General features: G+C 43.7%; 1 protein-coding gene across 10 annotated transcripts in view; it reads left to right on the forward strand.

Annotated features, from left to right (window-relative positions):
• Positions 1–26,903, forward strand: part of PTPN3 (protein tyrosine phosphatase non-receptor type 3) — a 277,972-nt gene that overhangs the window by 233,281 nt on the left and 17,788 nt on the right. For all 10 annotated transcript variants that reach the window (XM_073332642.1, XM_073332646.1, XM_073332643.1 and 7 more), the window contains one exon: positions 12,153–12,299. In XM_073332642.1, the coding sequence (XP_073188743.1) occupies positions 12,153–12,299 (147 nt within the window). The remainder of the gene's footprint in view (positions 1–12,152; positions 12,300–26,903) is intronic.

Genomic DNA, 26,903 nt, shown 5'->3' on the forward strand with positions numbered 1-26,903 from the left:
ATGATGAATAGAACTGGTCTCAGAACAGATCCTTGGGGGACCCTGCTATTTACCTCTCCCCACTGTGAAAACTGACAATTTATGATGGTCCTATGATTTGTTTCCTATTTTTTAACCAGTGACTGATCCATGAGAGAACCCTTCCTCTTATCCCATGGCTTCTTACTTTGCTTAAGAACCTTTGGTGAGGGACCTTGTCAAAGGCTTTCTGAAAATCAAAGTATGCTATATTGACTGGATTACCTTTGTTGATGTGTTTGTTGACACCCACAAGGAATTCCAATTGATTGGTGAGGCATGACTTCATTTTACAAAAGTCACGTTGACTGTTCCCCAACAAATCGTGTGTATCTATGTGTCTGATCATTCTGTTCTTTACTATAGATTTTAGTAATTTGCCTGATACTGAATCTAGGCTCACTAGGGTGTAATTGCCATGATCGCTTCTGGAACCCTTTCTAAAAATCAGCATCGCATTAGCTTCCTTCCAGTCATATGGTACATATGCTTGTTCAGCAATAGATTACATATTACAGTTAGTGTTTCTGTAATTTCATATTTGAGATCCTTCAAAACTCCTCGATGAATAACATCTGGTCTGGGTGACTTTTATACTGTTTAATTTACTAATTTGTTCTAAACCCTCTTTTATTGACACATCTGTGTGAGACAGTACTTCAGGTTTATCGCCTAAAAGGATATCTCTGATGTGGGTATCTCCCCTACATCCTCTGCAGTGAAGACTGATGGGAAGAATTCATTTAGTGTCCCTACAATGGCCTTGTCTTCCTTGAGTGCTCCTTTGACACCTTGGTTAGCTAGTGGCTCTACTATTTCTTCAGCAGTCTTCCTGCTTCTGGTGTTCTTAAAAGAATTCTTACTATTAATTTTTACATCTCTAGGAAGTCGCTTCTCAAATTCTTTCTTGTTGTGCCTTATTCTGTTTTTACACTTAGCCTGCCAGAGTTTGTGCACCTTCCTATTATCCTCACTAGGAGCTGACTTCCAAATTTTAAAGGATCCCAATTTGCTTCTAATGGCTCCCATTACTTTGCTGTTTAGCCATGGTGGCATTCTTTTGATCCTCTTACTGTCTTTTCTGATATGGAGTATACAGTTAGTCTGAACCTCTATTATGGTGTTTTTCAATAGTCCCCATGCTGTTATTTTTAATTTCCATCTAACGGGCATCCTCATTTTTGTGTAGTTTTCTCTTTTTTAAAGTTAAAGGTGACTGGGGTGGGCTTTTTTGGTATTATCCCCCCTAAAAGGATGTTAAATTTAGTTACATTATGGTCACTATTACTGAGCGGTTCAGCTGTAGTTACTTCTTGAACCAGATCATGTGCTCCACCTAGGACTGTAAATCAAGACAAATCATCTGTGCATCACGCTCTGAGGTGACATTTACCCAGTCAATATGAGGATAGTTGAAATCACCTGGTATTATTACATTTTCTGCTTTCATAGACCCTCTAAGCTCCCTAAGTTTTACAGTTACTGACACCATCCTGGTCTGGTGGTCAGTAGTATATGCATACTGCTATACTCATTTTATTCAAGCATGGAATTTCTGTTCATAGAGATTTTGTACAGTTGTTTCCTGTAAGATTTTTACCTCATTTGACTCTGCATTCTTTAATGCCACTCCCCCACTGCATGACCTACTCTGTCATTCCTTGTTTCTTTTCTTTTTTTCCCTGTGGTATTACTGTGTCCCATTGATTATCCTCATTCCACTAATTTTGTATGGTGCCTATTATATCCAATATCCTTATTTAATGCCAGGTACTTTAGTTCACCCATTTTGGTAGCATTTGCACTTGTAGCATTTGTATATAAGCACTTGTACATTTTGTCAATATTCAGTTGCTTGCCTTCATATTTAAATGGGACTCTCTTGTTTAATTGTTACTCATTAGTACCTACCTATACTTTACTAACTTCTTTCCTATCCTCTTTACTAGTATAAAGAGTGCCCCCTTTAATAAATTCATCCTTAATGGATGTCTCTATCGGAATTGTGTGCTCCCTGACATCTGTTGGCTTTCACCCAGCTCTTAGTTTAAAAAAAATCCTCTGCAATTTTTTTAATTTTACATGCCAGCAGTCTGGTTTCATTTGGTTTAGGTGGATTCCATCCCCACTGTATAGGTCACTCCTTCCCCAGAAGGTTTCTCGGTTCCTAATAAATTTAAATCCCTCCTCCCTACACCATTGTCTCATCCACACAGTGAGTCTTACTGGTCCTGCATGGAACTGGAAGCATGTCAAAGAATTCTACTTTGAAGGTCCTGGACTTTAATTTCTTACCCAGCAATCTAAATTTCATCTCCAGGATCTCTGTTACTTCATGTACCATGACCATTGGTTTCTCCCCAGTGCTATCTATAAATCTGTCTAAATGTCTTGTGAGATCTGTTATCTTTGCCTGTTTTAGGCAATTCACCATGTGGTCTCCTGTTCATCACACAGTCCAACTTATCTATCTTTCTAATAATTGAGTCCCCCACTAGCATTGTCTGTCTCTTTTTAATGACTGGGGTCCCTGCCCCAGAAGGATATTCCTTTCCTTTCAATACTGGTCTGTCCTTTGCAAATAAGAATGTGATGATGTTTTTGGAAAAGTGCCCCTGTGGGTACTCCACTGTAGGTGTATGTGTCCCTGCGCTGCTGCTAAGAGAATTTTGGTAACAGTGTCCTTTAGGCCCGCCCATGCACTGCCCTGGCCCTCGTGGTCTGCCACAAGGCTAACCAGCGTTGCCCGGGTGAAACCTCCTCAGTTCTTTTTCAACTGCCCCTGGCTATAAATGGAGTTGTTCATAAGTAGATGGTTACCTTCTATAGAATTGCTAATAGTTTATCTAATCTTTTAGAGCTCCATTTTCTTTTTTCACTCCTTTATATTCTGTTTGTTTATTTAGCTAAAAAAAACCCCAACAACACAACTTTGTTTCTTTGACCCCCTAGCCCCTGCATCTGGGGACACCCCTGGACAGGGTATGCCCAGTTCATTAGGCTTCAAGAAGTGTCTGAATTGCAAAGAATCTATCCCAGTGACTGACATTTGCAGTGCGTCCGCTGTATGGGAGAGAGCCACATTCCACAGCAGTGTGGGTTTTTGCCAACAATTGAAACCCAGATCCAGAAAAGATAGAGAACTGAGATTCCAGCTCCTCTTAATGGAAGGGGCCCTCCAGCTACCCTCGGAGCCATGCCAATTCTCCAGACAGTAGGAATCCTCACCACAACCCTCTACATCTAAGAGAGGGGAGCCTAAGAAGCCAACCACAAGCCACTCTCACAAGGCCTCTAAGAAAAGAGCCATAAGTTCCCACAGCGAGCCCCAACCGAGCCAAAAATGATATCCGGCTCGCTTGGTATCATTGGTACTGATGGCATTGAAGCCATCTAAATCCAGTACCAAGGGCTTTGCACGGTACCACCCCGACAGAAAGTGTTGGGCTGCCGAAAGACCTGATGGGCACAGGCCAGGAATAATTGGTATTGTCTCGGTATGAGAAAATTTAGAGAATCCACTCCAGTACCACCGTCAGCATATCAAACACCAGCAGACTGTGTGATTAGGATCGCCAGCTCTGGTGCAGACATCTCAGCACCACCAAATGCTACGGATACTGACGACTGCAACACCACTGGACTTCTGGTAGGTGACAGACCTTTCAACTGTACCCTCTGACCCCCAGGCTCCTTGGTATGGGCATCTGTGTTACCAACCTCCAGGGCCTTTCCTACCCTCTCAGTGCCCTTACTGGGACCCCTGGCTAGCGCACAGATACTGTGCCTCTCCTGGCTCTAGCATGGCCTATCAGCAGTAGTCCATGAGACGCCTTCCTTCGGCCGCCACATTGAGGGCATCCGAGCACCGCTACACTGTTAAGAGAGGAACAAAAGGCTGAAGTTGAGGAGGAGATTACCTCCCAGACCAACTTCTGATCTTCATCACCAGACAAGATAGTGATGCCGCCTCCTCCATCGTTAGCAGATGACTTCATGCTTTTCTAGGAGCTAGCTCAGAGGGTGGCAGATGCATTACAATTACCATTACAAGAGATGACCAAACCACACCATAAACTATTGGACATTCTACACATCTTTGCATAGTCCAAAGTAGCCCTCCCTATTAACGAGGCCCTCTTGGAGCCTGCCAAACTCAGATGGCAGACTCCGGCATTGTTCCTATCAACGTGCAAGAGGGCCACTAGAAAACATTACATGCCGGCGAAAGGCACAGAATTTCTCTTCTCCCAGCTGCCCCCCAATTTTATCACTGTGGATGCTGTGAATTCAAGAAGACCATCATCATCATCTGAAATCCACACCCTGTGACTGGGATTGGAAGCACCTCGATCTTTTTGGGAGAAAAATATACTTCTCAGCCACTCTACAGTTCCGTATAGCAAACTATCAAGCCTTAATGGCAAAATATGATTACATCAACTACTCAAAACTCAATTCCTTTATTGAGTAGCCCCCAGATTCTCACAAGGATTAATTCAAAGCCATTATTAACAAAGGCCAACTAGTGGCAAAGACATCACTCCAGTCTGCACTCAATGCAGCTGATGTGGCGGAACATTCCATTTCCACTTCGTTAATGATCAGACGAGTCTCTTGGCTGCACTTACTTGGTTTCCACAAAAATGTGCAAACAACCACAGAGGACTTTCCCTTTGAAGGTACAAAGTTCTTTGCGGAAAAGACAGACGCTTCCCTCCACACCCTAAAATATTCCACGGCTACTCTTCAATTGCTCGGAATCTGCACCCTGGGTAGAAGAGAAAGTATAGTCCTCAGCCTTTGTTCAGGCCCCACTCATCACAATATTCATCCGAACGCTCGTATGAACCCCAAAGAAAGAAATCCAGTTTTTCCAAACAGAAAGGCCCTCAACCTACTTCTTCACAGCTGTCCACTTCAAAATGATAATTTTGATGGGTTGGTCGAGGTGCTGTCAGACCACTCTCTTCAGTAGCATCAAGCCCTGGAAAACCCCTCTCATCCCTATGGATGCCATCTCGCCCTGTTCCACAGGACCTGGGAACGGATACGTTCTGACAAACAGGTACTTGTGATTATTCGAGATGGGTACTCCATCATTTCCCCTCCCTCCTCCTGCCCCCCAAACTCCCTTCCCTGCCCCTCTTCAGTGACCCTTGTCGCAAGAGCCTATTACGACAAGAGATAGACCACCTCCTCAACGTACGTGCCATAGAACTAGTGTCCCTACATCTGAGACACAAAAGCTTTTACTCTTTCTGCTTCCTGATACCCAAGAAAAAGGGAGGTTGGAGACCCATACTAGGCCTCAGAGAACTCAACAAATTTGTCAAGGCTCAGAAATTCAATACAGTCACTTTGGTGATGATTTTTCCAGCATTAGAAAAGGGAAACTGGTTCACGGTCCTCGACCTCCAAGATGCTTACTTCCACATTTCTATCTTACCGTATTTCAGAAGATAGCTCAGATTCACACTAGCTCAGGACCACTACCAGTACAGGATACTCCCTTTTTGGCCTCTCATTGGCCCCCAGAGTATTCACCAAGGTCCTCCCTGTGGTGGCAGCCCACCTACACTCCCAGGGTATTATGATTTACCCTTACCTGGATGATTGTCTCCTCAGGGTGTTTTCCTTCATCGAAGCACCATGCCACTCTGGATCTATTCAAGAATCTGGGCCTACAAATCAATGCACGAAAATAGACATTAATACCAAAACAGAGGATATGTCTACACTACGAAATTAGGTTGATTTTATAGAAGTCAATTTTTAGACATCGATTTTATACAGTCAATTGTGTATGTCCCCACTAAGCGCATTAAGTCAGTGGAGTGTGTCCTCAATTCCGTGGCTAGCATCGGCTTAAGACATGGTGCAATGTGGGTAGCTATCCCACAGTTCCCGCAGTCTCCACTGCCCAATTGGAATTCTGGGGTAAGCTCCCAATGCCTGATGGGGCAAAAACATTGTCGAGGGTGGTTTTGGGTACATGTCATCAGTCGCCCGCCCCTCTCTCCCTCTATTAAAGCAACAGCAGACAATCGTTTCGTGCCTTTTTTTCCTGGGTTACCCATGCAGACACCATATCACAGCAAGCATGGAGCCTGCCCAGCTCACCACTTCTGTTGTGAGCATTGTAAACACCTCACGCATTATCCTGGAGTATGTGCAGAACTGGGCTAAGAGACCAGCACGAGGACAATTGTGATGAGGTCATGGGCACAGACATTCCTGAAAGCACGGGCTGTGGCAATTGGGACATAATGGCGGCAGAGGAACACTGATTCTGGGCTCGGCAAACAAGCACAGACTGGTGGGACCGCATAGCATTGCAGGTATGGGATGATTCATAGTGGCTGCAAAACTTTTGCATGCGTAAGGCCACTTTCCTTGAACTTTGTGAGTTGCTTTCCCCCGCCCTGAATTGCAGGAATACCAAGATGAGAGCTGCCCTGACAGTTGAGAAGTGAGTGGCAATAGCTCTGTGAAAGCTTGCAACGCCTGACTGCTACTGGTCAGTCGGGAATCAGTTTGGAGTGGGCAATTCTACTGTGGGGACTGCTGTGATCCAAGTAGCCAATGCAATCACTAATGTTCTGCTGTCAAGGGTAATGTGCAGGTCATACTGGATGGCTTTGCTGCAAAGGAGTTCCCTAACTGTGGTGGGGCGATAGACGGAACACGTATCCCTGTCTTGGCACCGGACCACGTTGCCAACCAGTATACGTAAACTGCAAGGGGTACTTCTCAATGGTGCTGCAAGCACTGGTGGATCACAAGGGACTTTTCACCAACATCAACGTGGGATGGCCAGGAAAGGTGCATGACGCTCGCATCTTTAGGAACTCAGGGCTGTTCGAGCAGTTGCAAGAAGGGACTTACTTCCCAGACCAGAAAATTACCACTGGGGATGTTGAAATACCAATAGTTATCCTTGGGGACCCAGCCTACCCCTTGCTGCCATGGCTCATGAAGCCATACACAGGCAGCTTGGACAGTAGTAAGGAGCAGCTCAACTATAGGCTGAGCAAGTGCAGAATGGTGGTAGAATGTGCCTTTGGACGTTTAAAAGCTCGCTGGTGCTGTTTGCTGACTAGGTTAGACCTCAGCGCAACCAACATTCCCACTGTTATTGCCACTTGCTGTGTGCTCCGTAATATTTGTGAGAGTAAGGGGGAGACGTTCATGGCGGGGTGGGAGGTTGAAGCAAATCGCCTGGCGGCCGATTTTGAGCAGCCAGACACCCAAGCGATTGGAAGAGCACAGCTAGGCACGCTGCACATCAGAGAGGCTTTGGAAACCAGTTTCATGACTGGCCAGGGTACAGTGTGACAGCTGTGTGTGTTTCTTCTTGCTGCAAACCCCCTCCCTTTCTTGATTGATCCCTGTAAGCCAACCACCCTTCCCCCTTCGATCACAGCTGGCAAAGGAAATAAAGTAACTATTGTTTTGAAACCATGCATTCTTTCTTTATTCATTAAAAAAAAAAAGTGAGATAACTGACAAGGTACCCTGGGTGGGGTGGGTGAGGTGCAGGAGGAGGGAAGGACAAGGCCATATTGCTTATTGCAGCCACTCTACAAATCAAAACTGTTTGAATGACAGCCTTCTGTCGCTTGGGCCATCCTCTGGAGTGCCCGGAGCCTCTGCCCCTGCGTTCTTGGGCGTCTGGGTGAGGAGGATATGGAACTTGGGGAGGAGGGCAGGCGGTTATACAATGGATGCAGTGGGGGTCTGTGCTCTTGTTGGCTTAGAAAGTGTCCTACCGTGGAGGACGAAATAAGGCAGCCCTCCCCAGAAACCTTCTGCCAAGGCTTTTAGAGTACCTCCAGGGGAGCTTCATGGAGATGTCCCTGGAGGATTCCTGCTCCATGCCCAGACACATTAACAGACTTTTCGGGTAGCTTACTGGCCGCGAATGCATCCCAATTCTTCAGGGCAAATCAAACATTAAACACTATTGCTTTTAAACCCTGTACTGTAGTCACAAATGTGCACTCACCAGAGGTGCCTTCTCCAGCTTCAGAGTTGGGGATCCCGCCTTGGCTCTAGACTGATGAAAAGGTCCTGGAGGCTGGGGAGAACGGCTTCACTGCTTGCCTGCTGCACATTCTCCTCCTCATCATCATCATCACCCGCAAAAGCCTACTCCCTGTTGTGTGAGACTCCCCCCTTGCAGGTGTCCACAGACAGTGGTGGGGTAGTGGTAGGGTCCCCCTGCTATGTGTCCCTGTTGTAGCCTCTCTCCACCATGCCCTGTGCGATTTTGGCATATATATTAGCATTTCTTCTTTTTGATCTGAGTTCGGCCTGCACAGATTCTTCTCACCATACAGCAATCAGATCCAGTGTCTCCCTTTCGGTCCATGCTGAAGCTCGTTTGCGATTCTGGGGGGACTGCATGGTCACCTGTGCTGCTGAGCTCGTCACGCTGACCAAACAGGAAATGAAACTCAAAATTTTCCGGGGCTTTTACTGTGTACCTGGCTAGTGCATCGGAGTTCAAAGTGCTGTCCAGAGCGGTCACATTGGAGCACTCTGGGATAGCTCCCGGAGGCCAATACCGTCAAATTGCATCTGCACTACCCCAAATTTGACCCAACAAGGTCGATTTTAGCGCTACTCCCCTCACCGGGCAGGAGTACAGAAGTTGATTTTAAGAGCCCTTTCGGTTAACAGAACGGGGTTGGTTGTGTAGACGCATTCATTCTAAAATCGACCTAACACAGCTAAGTTCAACCTAACCCCATAGTGTAGACCAGGTCAGAGACTAGAATTCATAGGAGCCAGTCTCGTCTGAGCGAGAGCACTCCTTCCACAACAGAGATTCCTCAGTCTTTCCACACTTATAGAGACGGTGCAATCCAGTCCTCAAATATCAGCCAGACACTGCCTTCCACTTCTGGGGCACATGGCCATGAGCACATCTGGGATAGCTCTTTCCAAACTTTGCATGAAATGCCTCCAGTCATGCTTCAATTCGGTTTACAGACTGAACAAAGACAAAATCCTATCTATGCCCACCAAAAGCAAACAGTGCTGACAAACACCTGCCTGGGAATCCTGTTTGTGCATCCTTCTCCATCACTACTTCTCACCACTGAGGCGTCCCTCGTAGGATGGGGCACACATCTCAGTGATCTCACAGTGCAGGGCAAATGGTCTCCATCTGAGACATGCCTTCACATCAATCTACACAAGCTCAGAGTGGCCAGAAATGCGTGTGCTCATTTCCTTTTGCTGATCAGAGGTACGCACACAAAGGTCATGACGGACAATATAGCATGCATGTATTACATAAACCATCAAGATGGCATCACTTACAGAGACAGTGCAATCCAGCCTTCAAATGTCTGCCAGACATTGCCTTCAGCTTCCTCTCCCTTTGAATGGAAGCACTAAAGCTATGGAACTGGTTCATTTCCCATAATGTTACAATATCAGCAGCTTACCTGCCAGTACACAACATGGCAGTGAACAGTCTCAGCTGCAGATTCCCACACAACCGAGAGAGAGAGAGAGAGAGTGGTACTCTGTGACATATTCTGACAACAGGATCTCAATCTAGTATTAAAAGAACTGACTAGACTGCCCTTTGAACCATGGCCACTTGTTCTTTAATTCATCTTTCCATGAAGAAGGTGTTCCTGGTCACCATTACCTTGGCAAGAAGGCTAGAGGAGATAACGGCCGTGATGACGCGTCCACCCTTCACAGTGTTGGTCTTCGACAACATCATGCTTAGACCACATCCAAAGTTCACCCCCAAAGTGACTTCCGCATTTCACGTGAACCAACTAATTCACCTTCCTACCTTTTATCCCAAACCTCACCAGGATAATAGGGAAGCCATCCTCCATACACTCGACGTAAGGAGTCTGGGCCTTGTATTTGGATAGGACAAGAATTTTTAGAAAATCTCTGAGACTCTTCCTCTCCATCGCAGACAGATCTAGAGGCACACGATTTCAGCTCAAAAGCTCTCTTAATGGGCCTCGAACTCTATCAAGCTCTGTTATTAGATTTGCAATTTAGCACCTCCATCTGTAATCTGCACACATTTTATGAGATTGGTTTCCTCGTGCATCGCCTTCTCCAAGGGTATCCCTATATCAGAAATCTTCAGCGCTGGTATCTGGGCATCTGCACATGCATTTGCCGAACACTCTGCCATCCTGGGGAACTCTACTACAGATGCCAGATTCAGTGCCACGATACTGTCATCCATCAGAGACCCGACTCTGAAGCCCCAGCCTCCAGTAGGGCATACTTCTCAGGAGTCACCTACAGTGGCGCACTCATAGGGACACTATTCAAAGAAGTAGTAGTTACCTTGTGCAGTAACAATGGTTCTTCAAGATATGTCCCCCTAGGGTGCTCCATGAACACCCTCCTCCCCTCTACTTTGGAGTTCTCATCATACCCTCTGTGGTAGAGAAGGAAATGAGAAGGGTTTGCCCGTGCAACACTGATTAGCCTTGTGGCAGACCACAAGGTGAGGGGGGAGAGGCGAGGTAGTGCATGGGGTGGGCCAAATAGACACTGCTACCAAAATTCTCCAATCAGCAGTGCAGGGACACACATACACCTACAGTGGAGCACCCATAGGTGGACTTGTCTCGAAGAACCATCGTTACTGCTTCTTATGAACTTCTTATTGTTTACCCCCTTACTCTCCCAGCGCCCGATTCCTTTTGAGAGTATGTGCCCTCATACAAGCAGCGAACATGTTCACTTGTGTGACACAGGAGCTATGCGGAAAGTCTGGATTGTTCCTCTAGTTGGCCTAACTGTATTAAAAGCATTTTTGTGTGTTTGAGTTGTGAGTGATTGCCCTGAGAATCTGAATCCAAATAGAAATTAGAAAATAGAAGTATTAGTACTCTGCCCACAAACCAAACTCCACCCACTTGAGGCGCCAAAAAGGGATTTTACCCTCTTAGCAGATGCATAACCCAGGAAGCCTCTGTAAGACCCGACTTAGATGCAAATCCACACTTTTGGAAAAACTTCCCTAAGCTAAAAATAGGAGGGTTTTTGGTTTGGTTTGGTTTTGCGTAATGGTCGGGTATACATTTCCAACTTACACAAAATTCAAGTTACGCAAGTCATTCCGGAACAGAACGATTGCGTAAGTCGGGGAGTGTCTGTATGCATAATGTCCATCTCCTTTCTCATTTGCTTTGATTAGCAATGAAATAATCAAGTTGGCACTTAAATCGTCATAATTAGATTTCAGACTTAATGGCATATTGAAATGAATAGGGTAAGTTTATATTTCTCTGAGAGTAATTATTTAAGGCTAACTGCAGATTTGGGCCACCTCTCTGCATCAGTTCACCTTTTGAAGGTTTTCAACCATAAGAGAGAGAGACTTTTTTAATAAATGATCATGTATATTCTGGAGCACAAGAAGACATTCTCCAGATAAATATACCAGTGTATCAAACCACCACATATGAGCACAGTTTGATCCCTGCAGCTGGGTTTTAGGTCATGAATGGGAAAAGCATTGAGAAGTGCTGCTGTGGTTGACAGGTTTAGCTGTTGAGAAGCTAAATATATGGGTAAATGCTGAGAAGCAGAAGAAAACATGAGATTTTTTTGTAAGTATATTTTTTCTTTTAAGATGTGGGAGGGATAGTAAAGAATTATAGGTTATAAAATTGTACAACAGGATAAGTAAAACATTTTCAAGAGAATTCAAAATGTTTGTCTGCTGAGAGTAAATTGAGCAAGTCATTCCATAACCTTTTATTTTAGATTAACTAAGCTGTAATGATTTGTATGCTACACTCATCAGTTTGTAAATGGCTTCAAGGATCTGAGTGAGTTTGTAACTAGGTTTCATTGTTGTGTAGAAAAATCATTTAAAAGAAATTGCTGTGTTTCAGCATGTGATTTTGGTCCATTTTAAATTAGTAATCAAATATTGTGATATTCTATAAGATATTTTATTGTGATATTCTATAAGATATTTAAGGTGAACTTGTTAATCTTGTTACTCAACTTTGTTTCTTTAAACTTCCTTCAGAAGATCATCTTTGTGAAAGTTATTTTAAACAAGAAAACAATATTACATTTGGGCATTTGAGTATTGAGAGGTAGGGTGTTCTTTCTCCTGACAGATGGAAATTCCTTCTGCTGGCATTGTGAACAGATATATCGCCACTCAAGGTCCTCTTCCACATACCTGTGCACACTTCTGGCAGGTAGTCTGGGATCATAGGTTGTCGCTGATCATCATGTTGACAACCCTCACCGAACGAGGACGGGTAAGTGTGTATATCCTCTCTTGAAGCTTGCAGTTCACCTCAGTCTCAAAGTAATTAAACATTTATGTCTAAACTTGTGTTTTGATCTTGACTATCGAAGCTGGTTTACATTGAAAATCCTTTCTGCTAAAGAAGCTTGTGTCTTCCTGTAATATACTGTTTGCTACACTTTTTGAACTTTGTTTCTTATCCCCTCTCCTGAATAAAAAGCAGTTAGGCCAGCTGCTTGTTTCCTACCACTCTGTGTGTGAAAATGTATAAAATATTAAAATGGCAGATTCTGATACCTGCTTTTCTGAAAACATCATGTGAGAGGAGTTAGAGAATACCCTCTAAAGCAGTGCTTCTCAAGCTATCTGATATGGGGGACCGGTATTTTTTTTTTCCAATGTATGCGCAGACCTGCAGCTGATGGCTTGAGGACCGGCATCAGTCCACGGACCACCACTTTGAGTAGCACTGCTCTAAAGCACATAGCCAAAATTTAGTCTAATTAAATTACTTATGTTGTTGAGAATCTGTAAAAAAAAAAAAAAAAAATTGACTCCTTTCTTAAAACTGCTTTGAAGAATCTGTTAGAGGACTGATTTACTAAATTATGGTTTTGAAATCAGTTCATAGACTCCCTGAGTCATAGGAAATCCGAAAGTGCAAATATTTCTATTTCCAGTGTAAAATGTATTTGCTCTCTAATTTATAATATGCATGAAGTGAAAAATCCCTGTAACCTCTAAAACAGCGGTCCCCAAACTTTTTCAGGGAGTGAGGCCGCAGTCAGGAGCAGGGCCCCTGAGCTGTGGCTGGGACTGGGGGTGGGGCCAGAGCCAGAGTGGAGCTGGGATTGGAATGGGGGCTGGGTGGCACTCCCTCACCACCGCCTGCAGGGGCTGCCCTAGGCCCCGCCATGCACCCCCGAATGGTCTCACGCCCCACAGTTTGGGGGACTACGGTTCAAAAAAGTGACCAGCTAGTGGATGGATGATATAGAAACTTGCTGTGTGTAAGGATTCGGAGGCAGATCAAATAGGGAGCACTGCTCTGAGTAGTAAAGGTTCTTCTTTGAGTGCTTACTCTGTCCATTCCACGCCACGTGCACAGTTGCCAGAGATTTTTCTCTTCGTGATATCTGTAGAACCGGCTCGAGCGTCCTCTGGAGCTGTGTGCCAGCATAATGAGCCCTGCCGGCTGGTTTGGACTTTTCTGTCATATATTGCAGAGTTATTCTAATTAGTGCATATAGTTCTTAGTGTCCATTCCATGACCCACCCTCCTACCCCTGTGTCAGAGGTACTGGCAAGAAGGAAGTGGGAGGGTGCGGGCACATACACGCATGGCTCCAGAGGACACTAGAGCCGGTCCTACAGATACCACCAATGGAAAAATCTCTGGCAACTGTGCATGTGGCACACTCACACATGGAATGGACATTAGTAACACATCTCAAAGAATAACACACATGAAAGGTTAATTACCGTTTTTTTCTGGCACCTGGGAGGTGAGACAGCTCGTGACTTTTGCCTGCCTTCCTACAGATAGAAATCCTCCTCAACCTATAACTGTATTCCCAAAGTAAACTCTCAGTGCACTGTCAATTCCTGAAACTGAGATTCTGGTTGGGAATCTGGTTTGGGAACTGGTTTATTTGGGAGTGGATATTTGGAGGTTCCATTTAAGGTACCCACTAACAAGGTCAGCTCCCAGGCTGCTGCGCTGGGCATCACAACATGGGGAATAGATGGCCAGCCCTCTGTGGAGAAAGAGGTGGTTAGGGACTATTTAGAAAAGCTGGACGTGCACAAGTCCATGGGGCCAGACGAGTTGCATCCGAGAGTGCTAAAGGAACTGGAGGCTGTGATTGCAGAGCCATCGGCCATTATCTTTGAAAACTCGTGGCGAACGGGGGAAGTCCCGGATGACTGGAAAAAGGCTAATGTAGTGCCAATCTTTAAAAAAGGGAAGAAGGAGGATCCTGGGAACTACAGGCCAGTCAGCCTCACTTCAGTCCCCAGAAAAATCATGGAGCAGGTCCTCAAAGAATCAATCCTGAAGCACTTAGAGGAGAGGAAAGTGATCAGGAACAGTCAGCATGGATTCACCAAGGGAAGGTCATGCCTGACTAATCTAATCGCCTTCTATGATGAGATCACTGGTTCTGTGGATGAAGGGAAAGCAGCAGATGTATTGTTTCTTGACTTTAGGAAAGCTTTTGACACGGTCTCCCACAATATTCTTGTCAGCAAGTTAAAGAAGTATGGGCTGGATGAATGCACTATAAGGTGGGTAGAAAGTTGGCTAGATTGTCGGGCTCAACGGGTAGTGATCAATGGCTCCATGCCTAGTTGGCAGCCGGTGTCAAGTGGAGTGCCCCAGGGGTCGGTCGTGGGGCCGGTTTTGTTCAATATCTTCATAAATGATCTGGAGGATGGTGTGGATTGCACTCTCAGCAAATTTGCGCATGATAGTAAACTGGGAGGAGTGGTAGATATGCTGGAGGGCAGGGGTAGGATACAGAGGGACCTAGACAAATTGGAGGATTGGGCCAAAAGAAATTCGATGAGGTTCAATAAGGATAAGTGCAGGGTCCTGCACTTAGGACGGAAGAACCCAATGCACAGCTACAGACTAGGGACCGAATGGCTAGGCAGCAGTTCTGCGGAAAAGGACCTAGGGGTGACAGTGGACGAGAAGCTGGATATGAGTCAGCAGTGTGCCCTTGTTGCCAAGAAGGCCAATGGCATTTTGGGATGTATAAGTAGGAGCATAGTGAGCAGATCGAGGGACGTGATCATCCCCCTCTATTCGACATTGGTGAGGCCTCATCTGGAGTACTGTGTCCAGTTTTGGGCCCCACACTACAAGAAGGATGTGGATAAATTGGAAAGAGTCCAGCGAAGGGCAACAAGAATGATTAGGGGTCTGGAACACATGACTTATGAGGAGAGGCTGAGGGAGCTGGGATTGTTTAGTCTGCAGAAGAGAAGAATGAGGGGGGATTTGATAGCTGCTTTCAACTACCTGAGAGGTGGTTCCAGAGAGGATGGTTCTAGACTATTCTCAGTGGTAGAAGAGGACAGGACAAGGAGTAATGGTCTCAAGTTGCAGTGGGGGAGGTTTAGGTTGGATATTAGGAAAAACTTTTTCTCTAGGAGGGTGGTGAAACACTGGAATGCGTTGCCTAGGGAGGTGGTGGAATCTCCTTCCTTAGAAGTTTTTAAGGTCAGGCTTGACAAAGCCCTGGCTGGGATGATTTAATTGCTTTTGAGCAGGGGGTTGGACTAGATGGCCTCCTGAGGTCCCTTCAAACCCTGATATTTTATGATTCTATACTAATTGGGAAGTTAGTGAGAGCAGCTGAAGAAGACAGGGAAGTTGGAGCAGACATAAATTCTGAAGATGGAGTTTAGGCTTTGTTCTTCAATTCCTTAGTGAGGACAAGTCCTTAAGGCCAAAAGGGCTAAGGCATGATCTTTAGGTACAGTCAAGTATACACAGCCATTCACAGAAGTATCATTAAAAACCTTAACTCTGGCAAAAGATGTTTCACCATCTCAAAGAGCAATTTTGCATTTGTGACGCTCTAGCAAGGACAAAGTTTTATTGCAACTAGTATAAATACAGTAACAAAGGTATTGAATGTGCCAATGATGGCCACCCGTTCACTGAACTAAGAATGGGTCCCAGAGGGAAAAAAAATGGTATATAACCATACCATAATAGTGTGTGACTGTATCACAATGCGTGCGCACGAGGTGTGGGGGAAGGAGTAAATTAAGGTTGCAAGGGCAACCTTACATTGGCATTTCCCCACTTCTGAGTGCTTGATTTCACAACCTTAACCTTTTAATATAATCTTTCAGATATAATTTCCAAGTTTCTTAACAAACAAACAAAAAACAGAAATAACATGTTGAACCATTGAGACCCCTAGCTTAGGTCACCAGTAGCGTCTGTACCTTTAAATCCAGAGCACGTATCTCCATTGCCTGAGCTAATGGAATAACTGGTAAGGTTGCTCTCCTTTTAGTGGACCAAACACTTGAGGGGGATGAGAGAGACATTTAGCCAATGGATTTCACAGATATGTAGTGACAGCTGAGAAATGTAGACACTCAGGACACCAGTGTTCAGTTCCAGGTTCTGGAAGAGTGTGCTCCCTAATTCCCTCTTCTTCTGCTGCCCCCTTTTTCCCATGTCTTCCCCTTTTTCCGCACTCCTCTGCATTCTAGTTAGGTGGCTTCCTCCTTGTCTAGGCTGCCTACAGCAGGAAGAGCGCAGGACAATCTCCCTGCTCTCAGTTATGATGCCTGGCACCCAGCTGTCCAGAAGAGCCATTGTAAAGGAAGTACTGCAAGCCCTGGGCTGTAGAATGCCCAGTGCAAAGGAAATCTTCAGAGAATTCAGCTGCCAAACTCTAACCAGTCTCCACTGAGCAATGTGTGAACTGCGACTTTTTGGAGGCCTGTAATTTAGCCAAATTTGGGCAGTTTTTTTGGTTACAACAAAAGGCACATCTGACACTAGGACCAATCTATGCTACATTACAAGCGCTTCCTCGAAGCACAGAGGCACTAGCCTTGATGAAATATCTGTACAATGTTTTTTTTAACATGGGCAAAATGTATTTCCTGTAATTTTATTTTCAGAAATGACTGAATTATTTCAGTTGAAATTAAAAAATGAAATAAAATAAAGCCTGAGGAAAGTAGTCCGCATAAAATACTTCAGTCCTAATAGTTAAAGTTTGGCAAAGTTATAAGCAACTGAAAAGTGTGTCTTATATTGGAAAGGGTGAGGGAAACTTAACTATAAGTGGCACTAAAAATGTCACCTGTAATATTTTAACATATAAAATATAGTTAGAATATCTATACTTTATAATGTATCTGTGTGTATGGATAGAGAGCACCAAATTGACACATACTGAAAAGTAACACTGTTGTTGGAAATCCCACTTCATTTTTTTAATGGATCTAATAGAAATAAGTTATTGGGTTGCCTGCCCTCCAGTTGCTTGCAAGAACTCGCCCTGCAACTCAGCCAGGCTTCCTCAGACAGTCAGAAATTGAATTCATAAATACAATTTCCAGTTTTTTAGACTAAGATGATTTCAGGCCACTCACAATTGTCTTGCATCTCCCCAGATATTTTGATAGTGCTTCTTTGATGGGCTCAGTGAACAAGAACCCTGCAAAAGCATTTAGATTTGTTCTGTTCCTTTCTGTTAAAATGATGGCAGTTAATTACAGATATCTACAAGGTGAAAATGTGTTTAAAAAGATTAGATATTTCTTTATTGAAGCCTAATATTTAAAGAATAAATATTGTTATAGAATGGAAAAACAAGAACATTTAAATTATAAGGGTGAAATCCTGGCCCCATTGAAGTCAGTGGTAAAATTCCCAGAATTTCACCTCAGATATTCAAGGAATGTCTCACCAGCATAGTTTCTTACAGTACAGTGTTTCCATGGCACTTAATCCCTTGGATTAGATGGGCGATGACACTACTCTCCTTCTGTCATTCGTACTGCTCCAGCCATTAAACACCATTGCACTTCAGACAGAGATAGAACCCAGGAGTCCTGATTCCAACTTTCTGTTTCTTTCTACCAAATAGTTGTGTAACATGCTGCCTAAATATGCATCACATTCCTCCCTGGAGGCTGGACTGCAAAAAATGAGATAATCCTGTAGCTTCAAGGGTAAAAATCTGTGCGGGGATCTGAAGGTCCAGAATTCAGGCCCTTCTGGCAACCTGTGTGTGAGGGTGCGAAGGTGAGGGGTCCTTATGACTGCATATGATGGAATTTGTTTTCTTAGTTTCCTTTTTTTAAAAACTAGTTTATTTAAGTGTCACAATAAGAAAAAAGTCTTTTCTCATATTGTTATAGTTAAAAACCTTTATAAATGTCACTTATGGCATGACATACAACAAAGCACAGGTGTTCCACATTTCTATGGTTTGTCGCTCATTGTGATTGCTTGTGTCACACACTGGCAAGCCTGAAGGTTGAGAGGTATATGCTTGTGTGAAACCCCTCTGGGCCACAGAAGGCAACTTCCACTTTCCTGTATCAACAGGAGTGATTTTGGCCCTTGCTTCCTAAATTCAGCCTGTAAATTGAGGCATAATCAGTCATTTACGGGGATGATTTTTTTCCAATTCAGTCTTACATGTTTCACTTCAAAAAGAAATATTTATATGTTCAACAATTGACACATTCTCATTTATGTGAACCAAAGTTGCTCATCGGTTTTCCCAATTTCTTAACTCTGTTTTCCCCATTGGGCATGAAGGACGATTCTTTTCAGATACCCCAATCATTATGTCTGAGTATGCCTCTGCTAGTTTTCTTACACCGTTCCCACTATTAACATTTATAAATCCCATTCTGATTTTAATGATTTTACATTTAAAAATATGAAGAATGATCATGTGGAGAAACAAAGAATTTTTCATGTCATGCATTGGTATGAAAAATTAATAGGCACAACTCCTAGTGGCATGGAATATATCATCTTCTCATGCTCACTTCACTAGCCAGGGTGCATCTTTGATGGAGGTGATAGAGTATCCTTTTTCCTTCCTCCTCTGGGTGAAAGAGGAAAAATGGACATTGCAAGCAGGAGTACCTGAGGCAGTGCTACTGGGGCTCCCCTGCCTCCCCCTTCCTCTCCCTGCTCGATGCATGTATGAGGGATGGGGAGGGCGCTTGTCATTCCTTCCCCCCACTGCCCTCTATCACAGGATGGGCTGCCTCCTGGCATTCATTAATGGAGCCTGTCCCGCCCAGTCCTCCTGCCACTGAACTACAGGGCTGTGAGAGGCCAGTTGATTTGTCTCTTGCCTACAGGGTCAGGAGAGGTGACGACATCTGCTTGCTCTTGCTGCTGGCAAACAAGGTCAGCTCCCAGACTGCTGCGCTGGGCATCACAACATGGGGAATAGATGGCCAGCCCTCTGTGGAGAAAGAGATGGTTAGGGACTATTTAGAAAAGCTGGACGTGCACAAGTCCATGGGGCCGGACGAGTTGCATCCGAGAGTGCTAAAGGAACTGGCGGCTGTGATTGCAGAGCCATCGGCCATTATCTTTGAAAACTCGTGGCGAACGGGGGAAGTCCCGGATGACTGGAAAAAGGCTAATGTAGTGCCAATCTTTAAAAAAGGGAAGAAGGAGGATCCTGGGAACTACAGGCCAGTCAGCCTCACTTCAGTCCCCAGAAAAATCATGGAGCAGGTCCTCAAAGAATCAATCCTGAAGCACTTAGAGGAGAGGAAAGTGATCAGGAACAGTCAGCATGGATTCACCAAGGGAAGGTCATGCCTGACTAATCTAATCACCTTCTATGGTGAGATTACTGGTTCTGTGGATGAAGGGAAAGCAGTAGATGTATTGTTTCTTGACTTTAGGAAAGCTTTTGACACTGTCTCCCACAATATTCTTGTCAGCAAGTTAAAGAAGTATGGGCTGGATGAATGCACTATAAGGTGGGTAGAAAGTTGGCTAGATTGTCAGGCTCAACGGGTAGTGATCAATGGCTCCATGTCTAGTTGGCAGCCGGTGTCAAGTGGAGTGCCCCAAGGGTCGGTTCTGGAGCCGGTTTTGTTCAATATCTTCATAAATGATCTGGAGGATGGTATGGATTGCACTCTCAGCAAATTTGTGGATGATAGTAAACTGGGAGGAGTGGTAGATACGCTGGAGGGCAGGGGTAGGATACAGAGGGACCTAGACAAATTGGAGGATTGGGCCAAAAGAAATCTGATGAGGTTCAATAAGGATAAGTGCAGGGTCCTGCACTTAGGACGGAAGAACCCAATGCACAGCTACAGACTAGGGACCGAATGGCTAGGCAGCAGCTCTGCGGAAAAGGACCTAGGGGTGACAGTGGACGAGAAGCTGGATATGAGTCAGCAGTGTGCCCTTGTTGCCAAGAAGGCCAATGGCATTTTGGGATGTATAAGTAGGGGCATAGCGAGCAGATAGAGGGACATGATTGTCCCCCTCTATTCGACATTGGTGAGGTCTCATCTGGAGTACTGTGTCCAATTTTGGGCCCCACACTACAAGAAGGATGTGGATAAATTGGAAAGAGTCCAGCGAAGGACAACAAGAATGATTAGGGGTCTGGAACACATGACTTATGAGGAGAGGCTGAGGGAACTGGGATTGTTTAGTCTGCAGAAGAGAAGAATGAGGGGGGATTTGATAGCTACTTTCAACTACCTGAGAGGTAGTTCCAGAGAGGATGGTTCTAGACTATTCTCAGTGGTAGAAGAGGACAGGATAAGGAGTAATGGTCTCAAGTTGCAGTGGGGGAGGTTTAGGTTGGATATTAGGAAAAACTTTTTCACCAGGAGGGTGGTGAAACACTGGAATGCGTTGCCTAGGGAGGTGGTAGAATCTCCTTCCTTAGAAGTTTTTAAGGTCAGGCTTGACAAAGCCCTGGCTGGGATGACTTAATTGGGGATTGGTCCTGCTTTTGAGCAGGGGGTTGGACTCGATGACGACCTGAGGTCCCTTCCAACCCTGATATTCTATGATTCTATGAAATAGCCCACATGGGCTCTGTTCCATGTGCACTCTTACTCAGGGAGCTAGGCTGACTGCCAAACTTTATTTGGGGTCTGGAAGGGACTTTCCCCAAGTAGCAAACTGCTGTGGGGGTGGGTTTCACCTTCCATCTAGCATCAGAGGTCCACTTAGAAGGTGGGGTTAAATTACATTGTCGCAACTTTGATGGGTTCCAGTGGGGTTGGTGGGTTAAACAGGGTCCAATGTAAGGTCCCTGTAACCTAAAAGGCTGATTTGAGTTTGGGCCCAGAGTACAACATTGTGCAGAAGTGGGCATGCCTGCATGTGTTATGCAGCATGTGGCTTTCCTCATCTCATTTCTCCAGCCTCCTGAGCGGAGGAGGGGAAGTAGTAGGGGATCAGCATCCCAAGCAGGCAGGAGGGTATAAAAGGGACACTGCCTTCATTCCCACCCCTATGCTTCGAGTATCTAGAGCCATTGGTGCCCAGTTGAAATTTGCAGTGCAAACAGCCCTGCCAGGTCGGTTCAGGAGTGGTTCCCCACTGGCTTTTAATAAAGTTACAGCCTCCACGTTTATCTCTGTTGTGGCGTCTGTCTCATGGTTTCTATGTCCGCATCAGTGCTGGACTGTTCCTTTTCATAGGGGACAATAAACGTGGTAAAGGCTTCTTCATTGTGAGCCTTCTTAAAAGGTAATCATATGATTTGGTTGTGCTTTTCACTCCTTTTTGACTTGTAAGTAAATCTCAGTCTAACGTTATTAGCAGGCATGATATTGTCATCTTGATCACGACTTTTTTTGAAAGTCTTTTTACTAACTGATCATTTTAAAATAATTTTTCAGTAAATTCAGTTAAGGGTGGTTTTGGAGGCATGGGAATGGGGCTTGTTTAAATGCCATTAAAATGGATATCTTCTTTCAAGCTTTATTTTGGAGAAACTTTTTAAAAAAACATTATGTCAAATTATTAACTAAGTGTGGCTATTTGGAAGTCGTCGGGGTAAGTTTTAAAACTGTTTGGTAGAAGAAAATGTAATCAGGAAAATCTTGAGGAAATCAAAGTGAAAGTATAGCTTGAATATCTAAGGTATATGGTGTTTATCAATTAAAGTAATTATACATTGTTCACAACGGTATAAGTGCTGTTTTAATAATCACTGAGCTGAGCACAGATCCTTTAAATATTTCATAGGGCAAATAATTAATCAGAACTAGCTTCCAAATAACCTAAATCGTTGTTTTCATGTGAGATGGCAAAGTTTTTTCATATATATATTGGATTCTGATCTTTGTATATCCTTGTCTTAATGGGCAAAATCTCAGCCCTAAGCAAAGAAAGTCCAAAGTACTTTCTTATGTGTAGTTTGAGTGGCCCTTATAATATGAGGGGAGAAAAAATTCTATTGAACAAACTATTTCCCACATTCTCCCAAACCATTTGAATTACATATTTCTGGTCACATGAAGATGTGAACTTAATCTCAGTGCCTGAAAAAGCTGATTTGTCAAGAAATATAGGGAATTCTCTTTTTTGATTAATATAAAAAATATGTGATACCAAAAGGGGAGGATCCAAATCCTTTAGAAAATGTAGCAGTAAGATAATTAAATACCCTTCAGATAGTGACAAAATACCCACGGTTCTGATAATACTTATCTCCTTGAAATGTTTCCAAAATTTCACTTTTTAGCTCTGTACTGTGTTGAAGAAACTGACACTTAAACACGGTCATAACCATTCAGCAGGTCAGTGGCCATTTTAGAGCTGCTGTTCTCTTGTCAGCAGGGAAGGGAGTTAGTTTGTGGGGTGTATCTCCTTCACTCATCTCTCAAAAAGTCCAGGTAATGTTACTAGCTATAGAGAAAATTGGAGAGAATCATTTTAGCTATATAGAATGGGTGAGGAAAAAAAACTGTCATGGAATTCTTATAGTATTCCTAGCTCTGACAGCGCTGTTTATTGGCTGAACCATGTAAAAATCTTAACTGCTCTAGTAAGAGAAATGTTTAGTCATGTTGGTTGAAATTTTGCAGTTCTTAATTAGTCCTCATTCAAGCAAAGCTTCCATTGAGAAGAAACTGACTTAGGCAATTAATAATTTTTCATGCAAAATCTTTCACCCAAAATTTTGGTTTAATGGTATTTCTGAAGTCTGAAACTTTTTCAGATGTGGTGTGTTTAATGCAAACCATAACGTTTAGTGTAGAAAATCATCAATGCACTTTGAAATTTCATATAAATTATTCTAGTTTCATACAAGTTTTATAAACTTAAAACCAGGAATTTTGGAATATTTAAATAATAAATATGCCACTCACCTTAAAAGGGACTACAGGATATGGATCAGTGAGAACACAGAGGACTATTGGTTCACTGTGCTAATGGAAAAAGTAGAATGGTCAAATTCAAAATCTAGTGGGAGATTTAAAGCTTTTTTCCCAGTAGGAAGGAATTGTATTATTTTGTGGAAAAGTCTAAAAGATTTTGCAAGATTTGATACACGTTTCGTTTATATGGTTGCTAGGGTTTTAAATACAATCAGAATAGAGAAGAGTATTCTTACAATAATTGCTCTTTACATGCGCAGATCCAAAATGTAAACATTTCAGGGACAATCAGATGGCATGATGAGAGAGAATGTATAAGCACTTCATGAAAAACATGCCCAGAAATAATTATTTTACTTATTTTATGGGGTATTCAAACCAACTGGCATAAAATAAAAGATAATGATTGAATCAATGAGGAGTTAGAGTTACAGAAATGATAATGCTATAGCTTAAGTTTCTTTGATTAGCACTCTTCTCCCAAAGGAGAAGTTGTTAGGAGTATGTGATCGCTCATCTAATATAAGATTCACATATATATTTTGAGACTATATGAGAGATGATTTTTGGTTGTGAAGGTATATATGTACATATGTATAAAGGAGCTTTTAGATTTATAACCTTATTTGCAATTACTAAGAGAGAAGAAAATTTTAAGATATGTAGGTGGCTTAACCTAAATTAAAACCTAATCAGAATCCTTGAGAGAAACTTAACCAGGCTGTCTTGAGTAATTTAAAAGCAGTGCACGCACTCTACAGCAGTGTTGTTGCTAAGAAACTGCAGTGTTTCAACTTGAAAAATCTTTTGAAAACAGCTTTAACTAAACTGAAGGCTAGACTCAGGAAAGCTAGCCCTGGTGTATATTAACCATACCTCCCCACTCCAGCTAAGCCCTCTGCATCCACCTGATGAAAGATTCATACCAGTAGAGGATAGGTGATTCTGTCCTCTTTCAGCATTTTTGCAGTGAGCTTTAAACAACTTTAACTTCCACTAGAGCTCTTCACTGTGGAATCTGCTGAGGGTAACTGTTGAATTGGCATAATCCCAGGCTGCCTTAGTATCATCCTTTTTGGGGGTTTCTTTTCAGTTATGCTGAAGGAAAGCAGGAGGAGCTTGACTGGCTTGGCCTGCACTTTGGAGAGATCCTGCAAAGGATGGCATCCTTTCCCACACAGCCATCCATGGAAACCTAGGAGAGCGGGGGGAAAGAGGAGAAGCTAAGAAACCAATAACCAGTTACTGCTCCCTGATTCTTTGCCTCAGGTGTGGCATAATTTAGAGCAGCCTGATGGCTGTGTTAATTTGCCCCAGCTGGCACTTGACCCCAAGGCACTATACACCAGCTGGGAATAGCCATAGTATAGTATCCTCCAGCCATTCCCTTGGCCTGTGCCTGACACATTCCCTGTGCCAGAATCTGTGGAGAACACACAAAACCTGACAATGCTGACTCATTGGCCGGGTCTTCTCTACCCCAAAAAGGAAGATAGTTAACACTTGTTAACTGTCAGATCCTCACTGTCAAATCCTAGTGAAGACAGGTGCAGGTATTTTTTACCATGGCATACTGTGTTTGGGTTTATAGTGATGACCTCATCAAGCTACATTGCAGTAGAAATAACCTGTGCCTTTTCTCCAGTGGGATTTTACAGTGAGATAGCTAATGAACATTAATTACATCTCTCAAATGAAGTTTATTAATATAGCATCTTAACCATAGGCGATTGCACATAGTACAATAGACACAGATTTAAAATCAACATGACTCAAAAAAAATGCACATTTTAAAAAGACAAGATTAACTATTCCCTAACATCAGTTACAACTTTAAAATCACCTCCCCTGAAACAATATACAAAAATAAGATTTTAAAAAATTAGGAGTACACTGTTTCATTTAGGTCAAAAGTAGATTGTTTTTCACATACTTTTTTTCTTACTTTTCCAGCCGACCAGGCAAATAGGGCAGTAGCCTGTAACTAAAACATTTTCACTACGTAGCAAGTATTCCAATTTCTGAGGTGATGTGGTAAAAGTTATCTTGGCCAGGAATGGAGATAACCATTTCTTTCTCTTGTGGCAGAGCAGGTTACAAGACAATAAGGAGTGCAGCAAGTCTTAGCCTAGCCAGACCTACATGGAGAAAAGACTCAGTAGCAGCATACCTCCCTTCCAAATAGGTCATCTGCATAGTCTGGAAACAGAGACCTGTAAAGGCTTGTTGTGTTAATTTAGATGGAATAAATGGGACCAAAGGGTGAAAGGTAACCCAGCCGCTATCCAATATTAAGCAGTTTTAAACAAGGTTCAGGGTTTGGTATCCAGAGACCTCAGTCTGCTTAGTACTATGGGAAATAAGGGGGGGAAAACCCTTATTTGACAGTCTTTCAAATAGTTATTACCATCCTTAATACCATCATTTTGGGGAAAAGAGAAGAAATTAGTTGAGACAAGCTGGAGGTGGTGTTATAGTCCAATTCCCTTTCCTAAAAGACAAGCAAACGCACATAAGAGGGGGAGGAAAAAGAACAGTAAAGATAGAAAATGCAGCTTTTCTATATGGAGTTGACTATTTCTTGCAACCCCGCTACTGAAAATACACCAGCTCAGCATATGGTCCTGTCAGCCACTCAGACATGGCAAACTTGAACCAGCATCAGGCTGTTAGGGCATTGCTTTTTAGCTGCCTCTTTCTGGTCACAGGATTACAACAGTGTTGCAAATTTTTGACTGGCTAAGAAAGGCTCTTATTAGACAAAAGGAAGAAGGAGAGAGATGGGAAAGAAAAGAAATAAGGTTGGGAAGAAAAAGGACACATTGGGGACAAGAGGGTGGGATTTGGGATTTAGCTGGAGCTGATGGAGGTGGTGATGTAATTTTGGTTTCTCTCTTTGGCCCCGTCTGATCAGGAAATGTCTCAGTATCAGGATAACGAAGGCCCCAGGCAGAGCCGTTCCTTGGGTACAGCAAATTGGGGCATCCACCCCGGGCCCTGCGCTTCAATAAAATTGTGAGGAAGCAGGGAGGGGGGTGAGGCAGGAAGCGGATGGGCGAGCAGAGTGAGGAGGCGAACTGGGAGGGGTAGATGGGTGTGGAGGAGGAGCCCCCCTACCAAAACCTCCCGTTCCTGCCCGACAGCGGGCCCCGCCGATCAGCACCTTCCCCTCTCTTTCAGTGCCTGCCTCGGATCATATGTTTTGTGGCATCAAGAGAGGGGGAGGGGAGAGGAGCGAGGCCGCAGCACGCTCGGGGTGTGGGGGGGCAGAAATGGGTGGGGCAGAGCAGGGGTGGGAAGAAGCAGGAAAGGGGTGAGCATCTACCAGCACATTAGAAACTTGGCACATATGTCACAGGCCCCGCACCCTTCTAGGGACTGCCCTGGTTCCAGAAGATGGCAGGGGTGGCAGCTATGTTGTGAAGTTCACTCCAATATCCGCTTTGTTTTCCAAAGTCTGTCTTTGAGATCCCCAGAACAGAATGAGCGGTGGAATAGCCCATCCCCTCATTATTTTTTCTACCAGTTAGTCCTAATTTGGCACTCCAATTTTGGGTCATTGGTTTCCAGTTCCACACTTTCCTTGTTTACCAAACATGATTTTAATGCAGTCCTTGAGTTATATCAGGAGGCCTTTATGTTTGGACATAATTAGTCTTGTGGTCTCTTTTTTTGCAGTTTTTCCCATTAACATTTGTCATTATAGGTTATTGTGACATTTTAGAAACTTTCACTT

The sequence above is a fragment of the Lepidochelys kempii genome, chromosome 2 (genome assembly GCF_965140265.1).
Source record: "Lepidochelys kempii isolate rLepKem1 chromosome 2, rLepKem1.hap2, whole genome shotgun sequence".
NCBI lineage: Eukaryota > Metazoa > Chordata > Testudines > Cheloniidae > Lepidochelys > Lepidochelys kempii.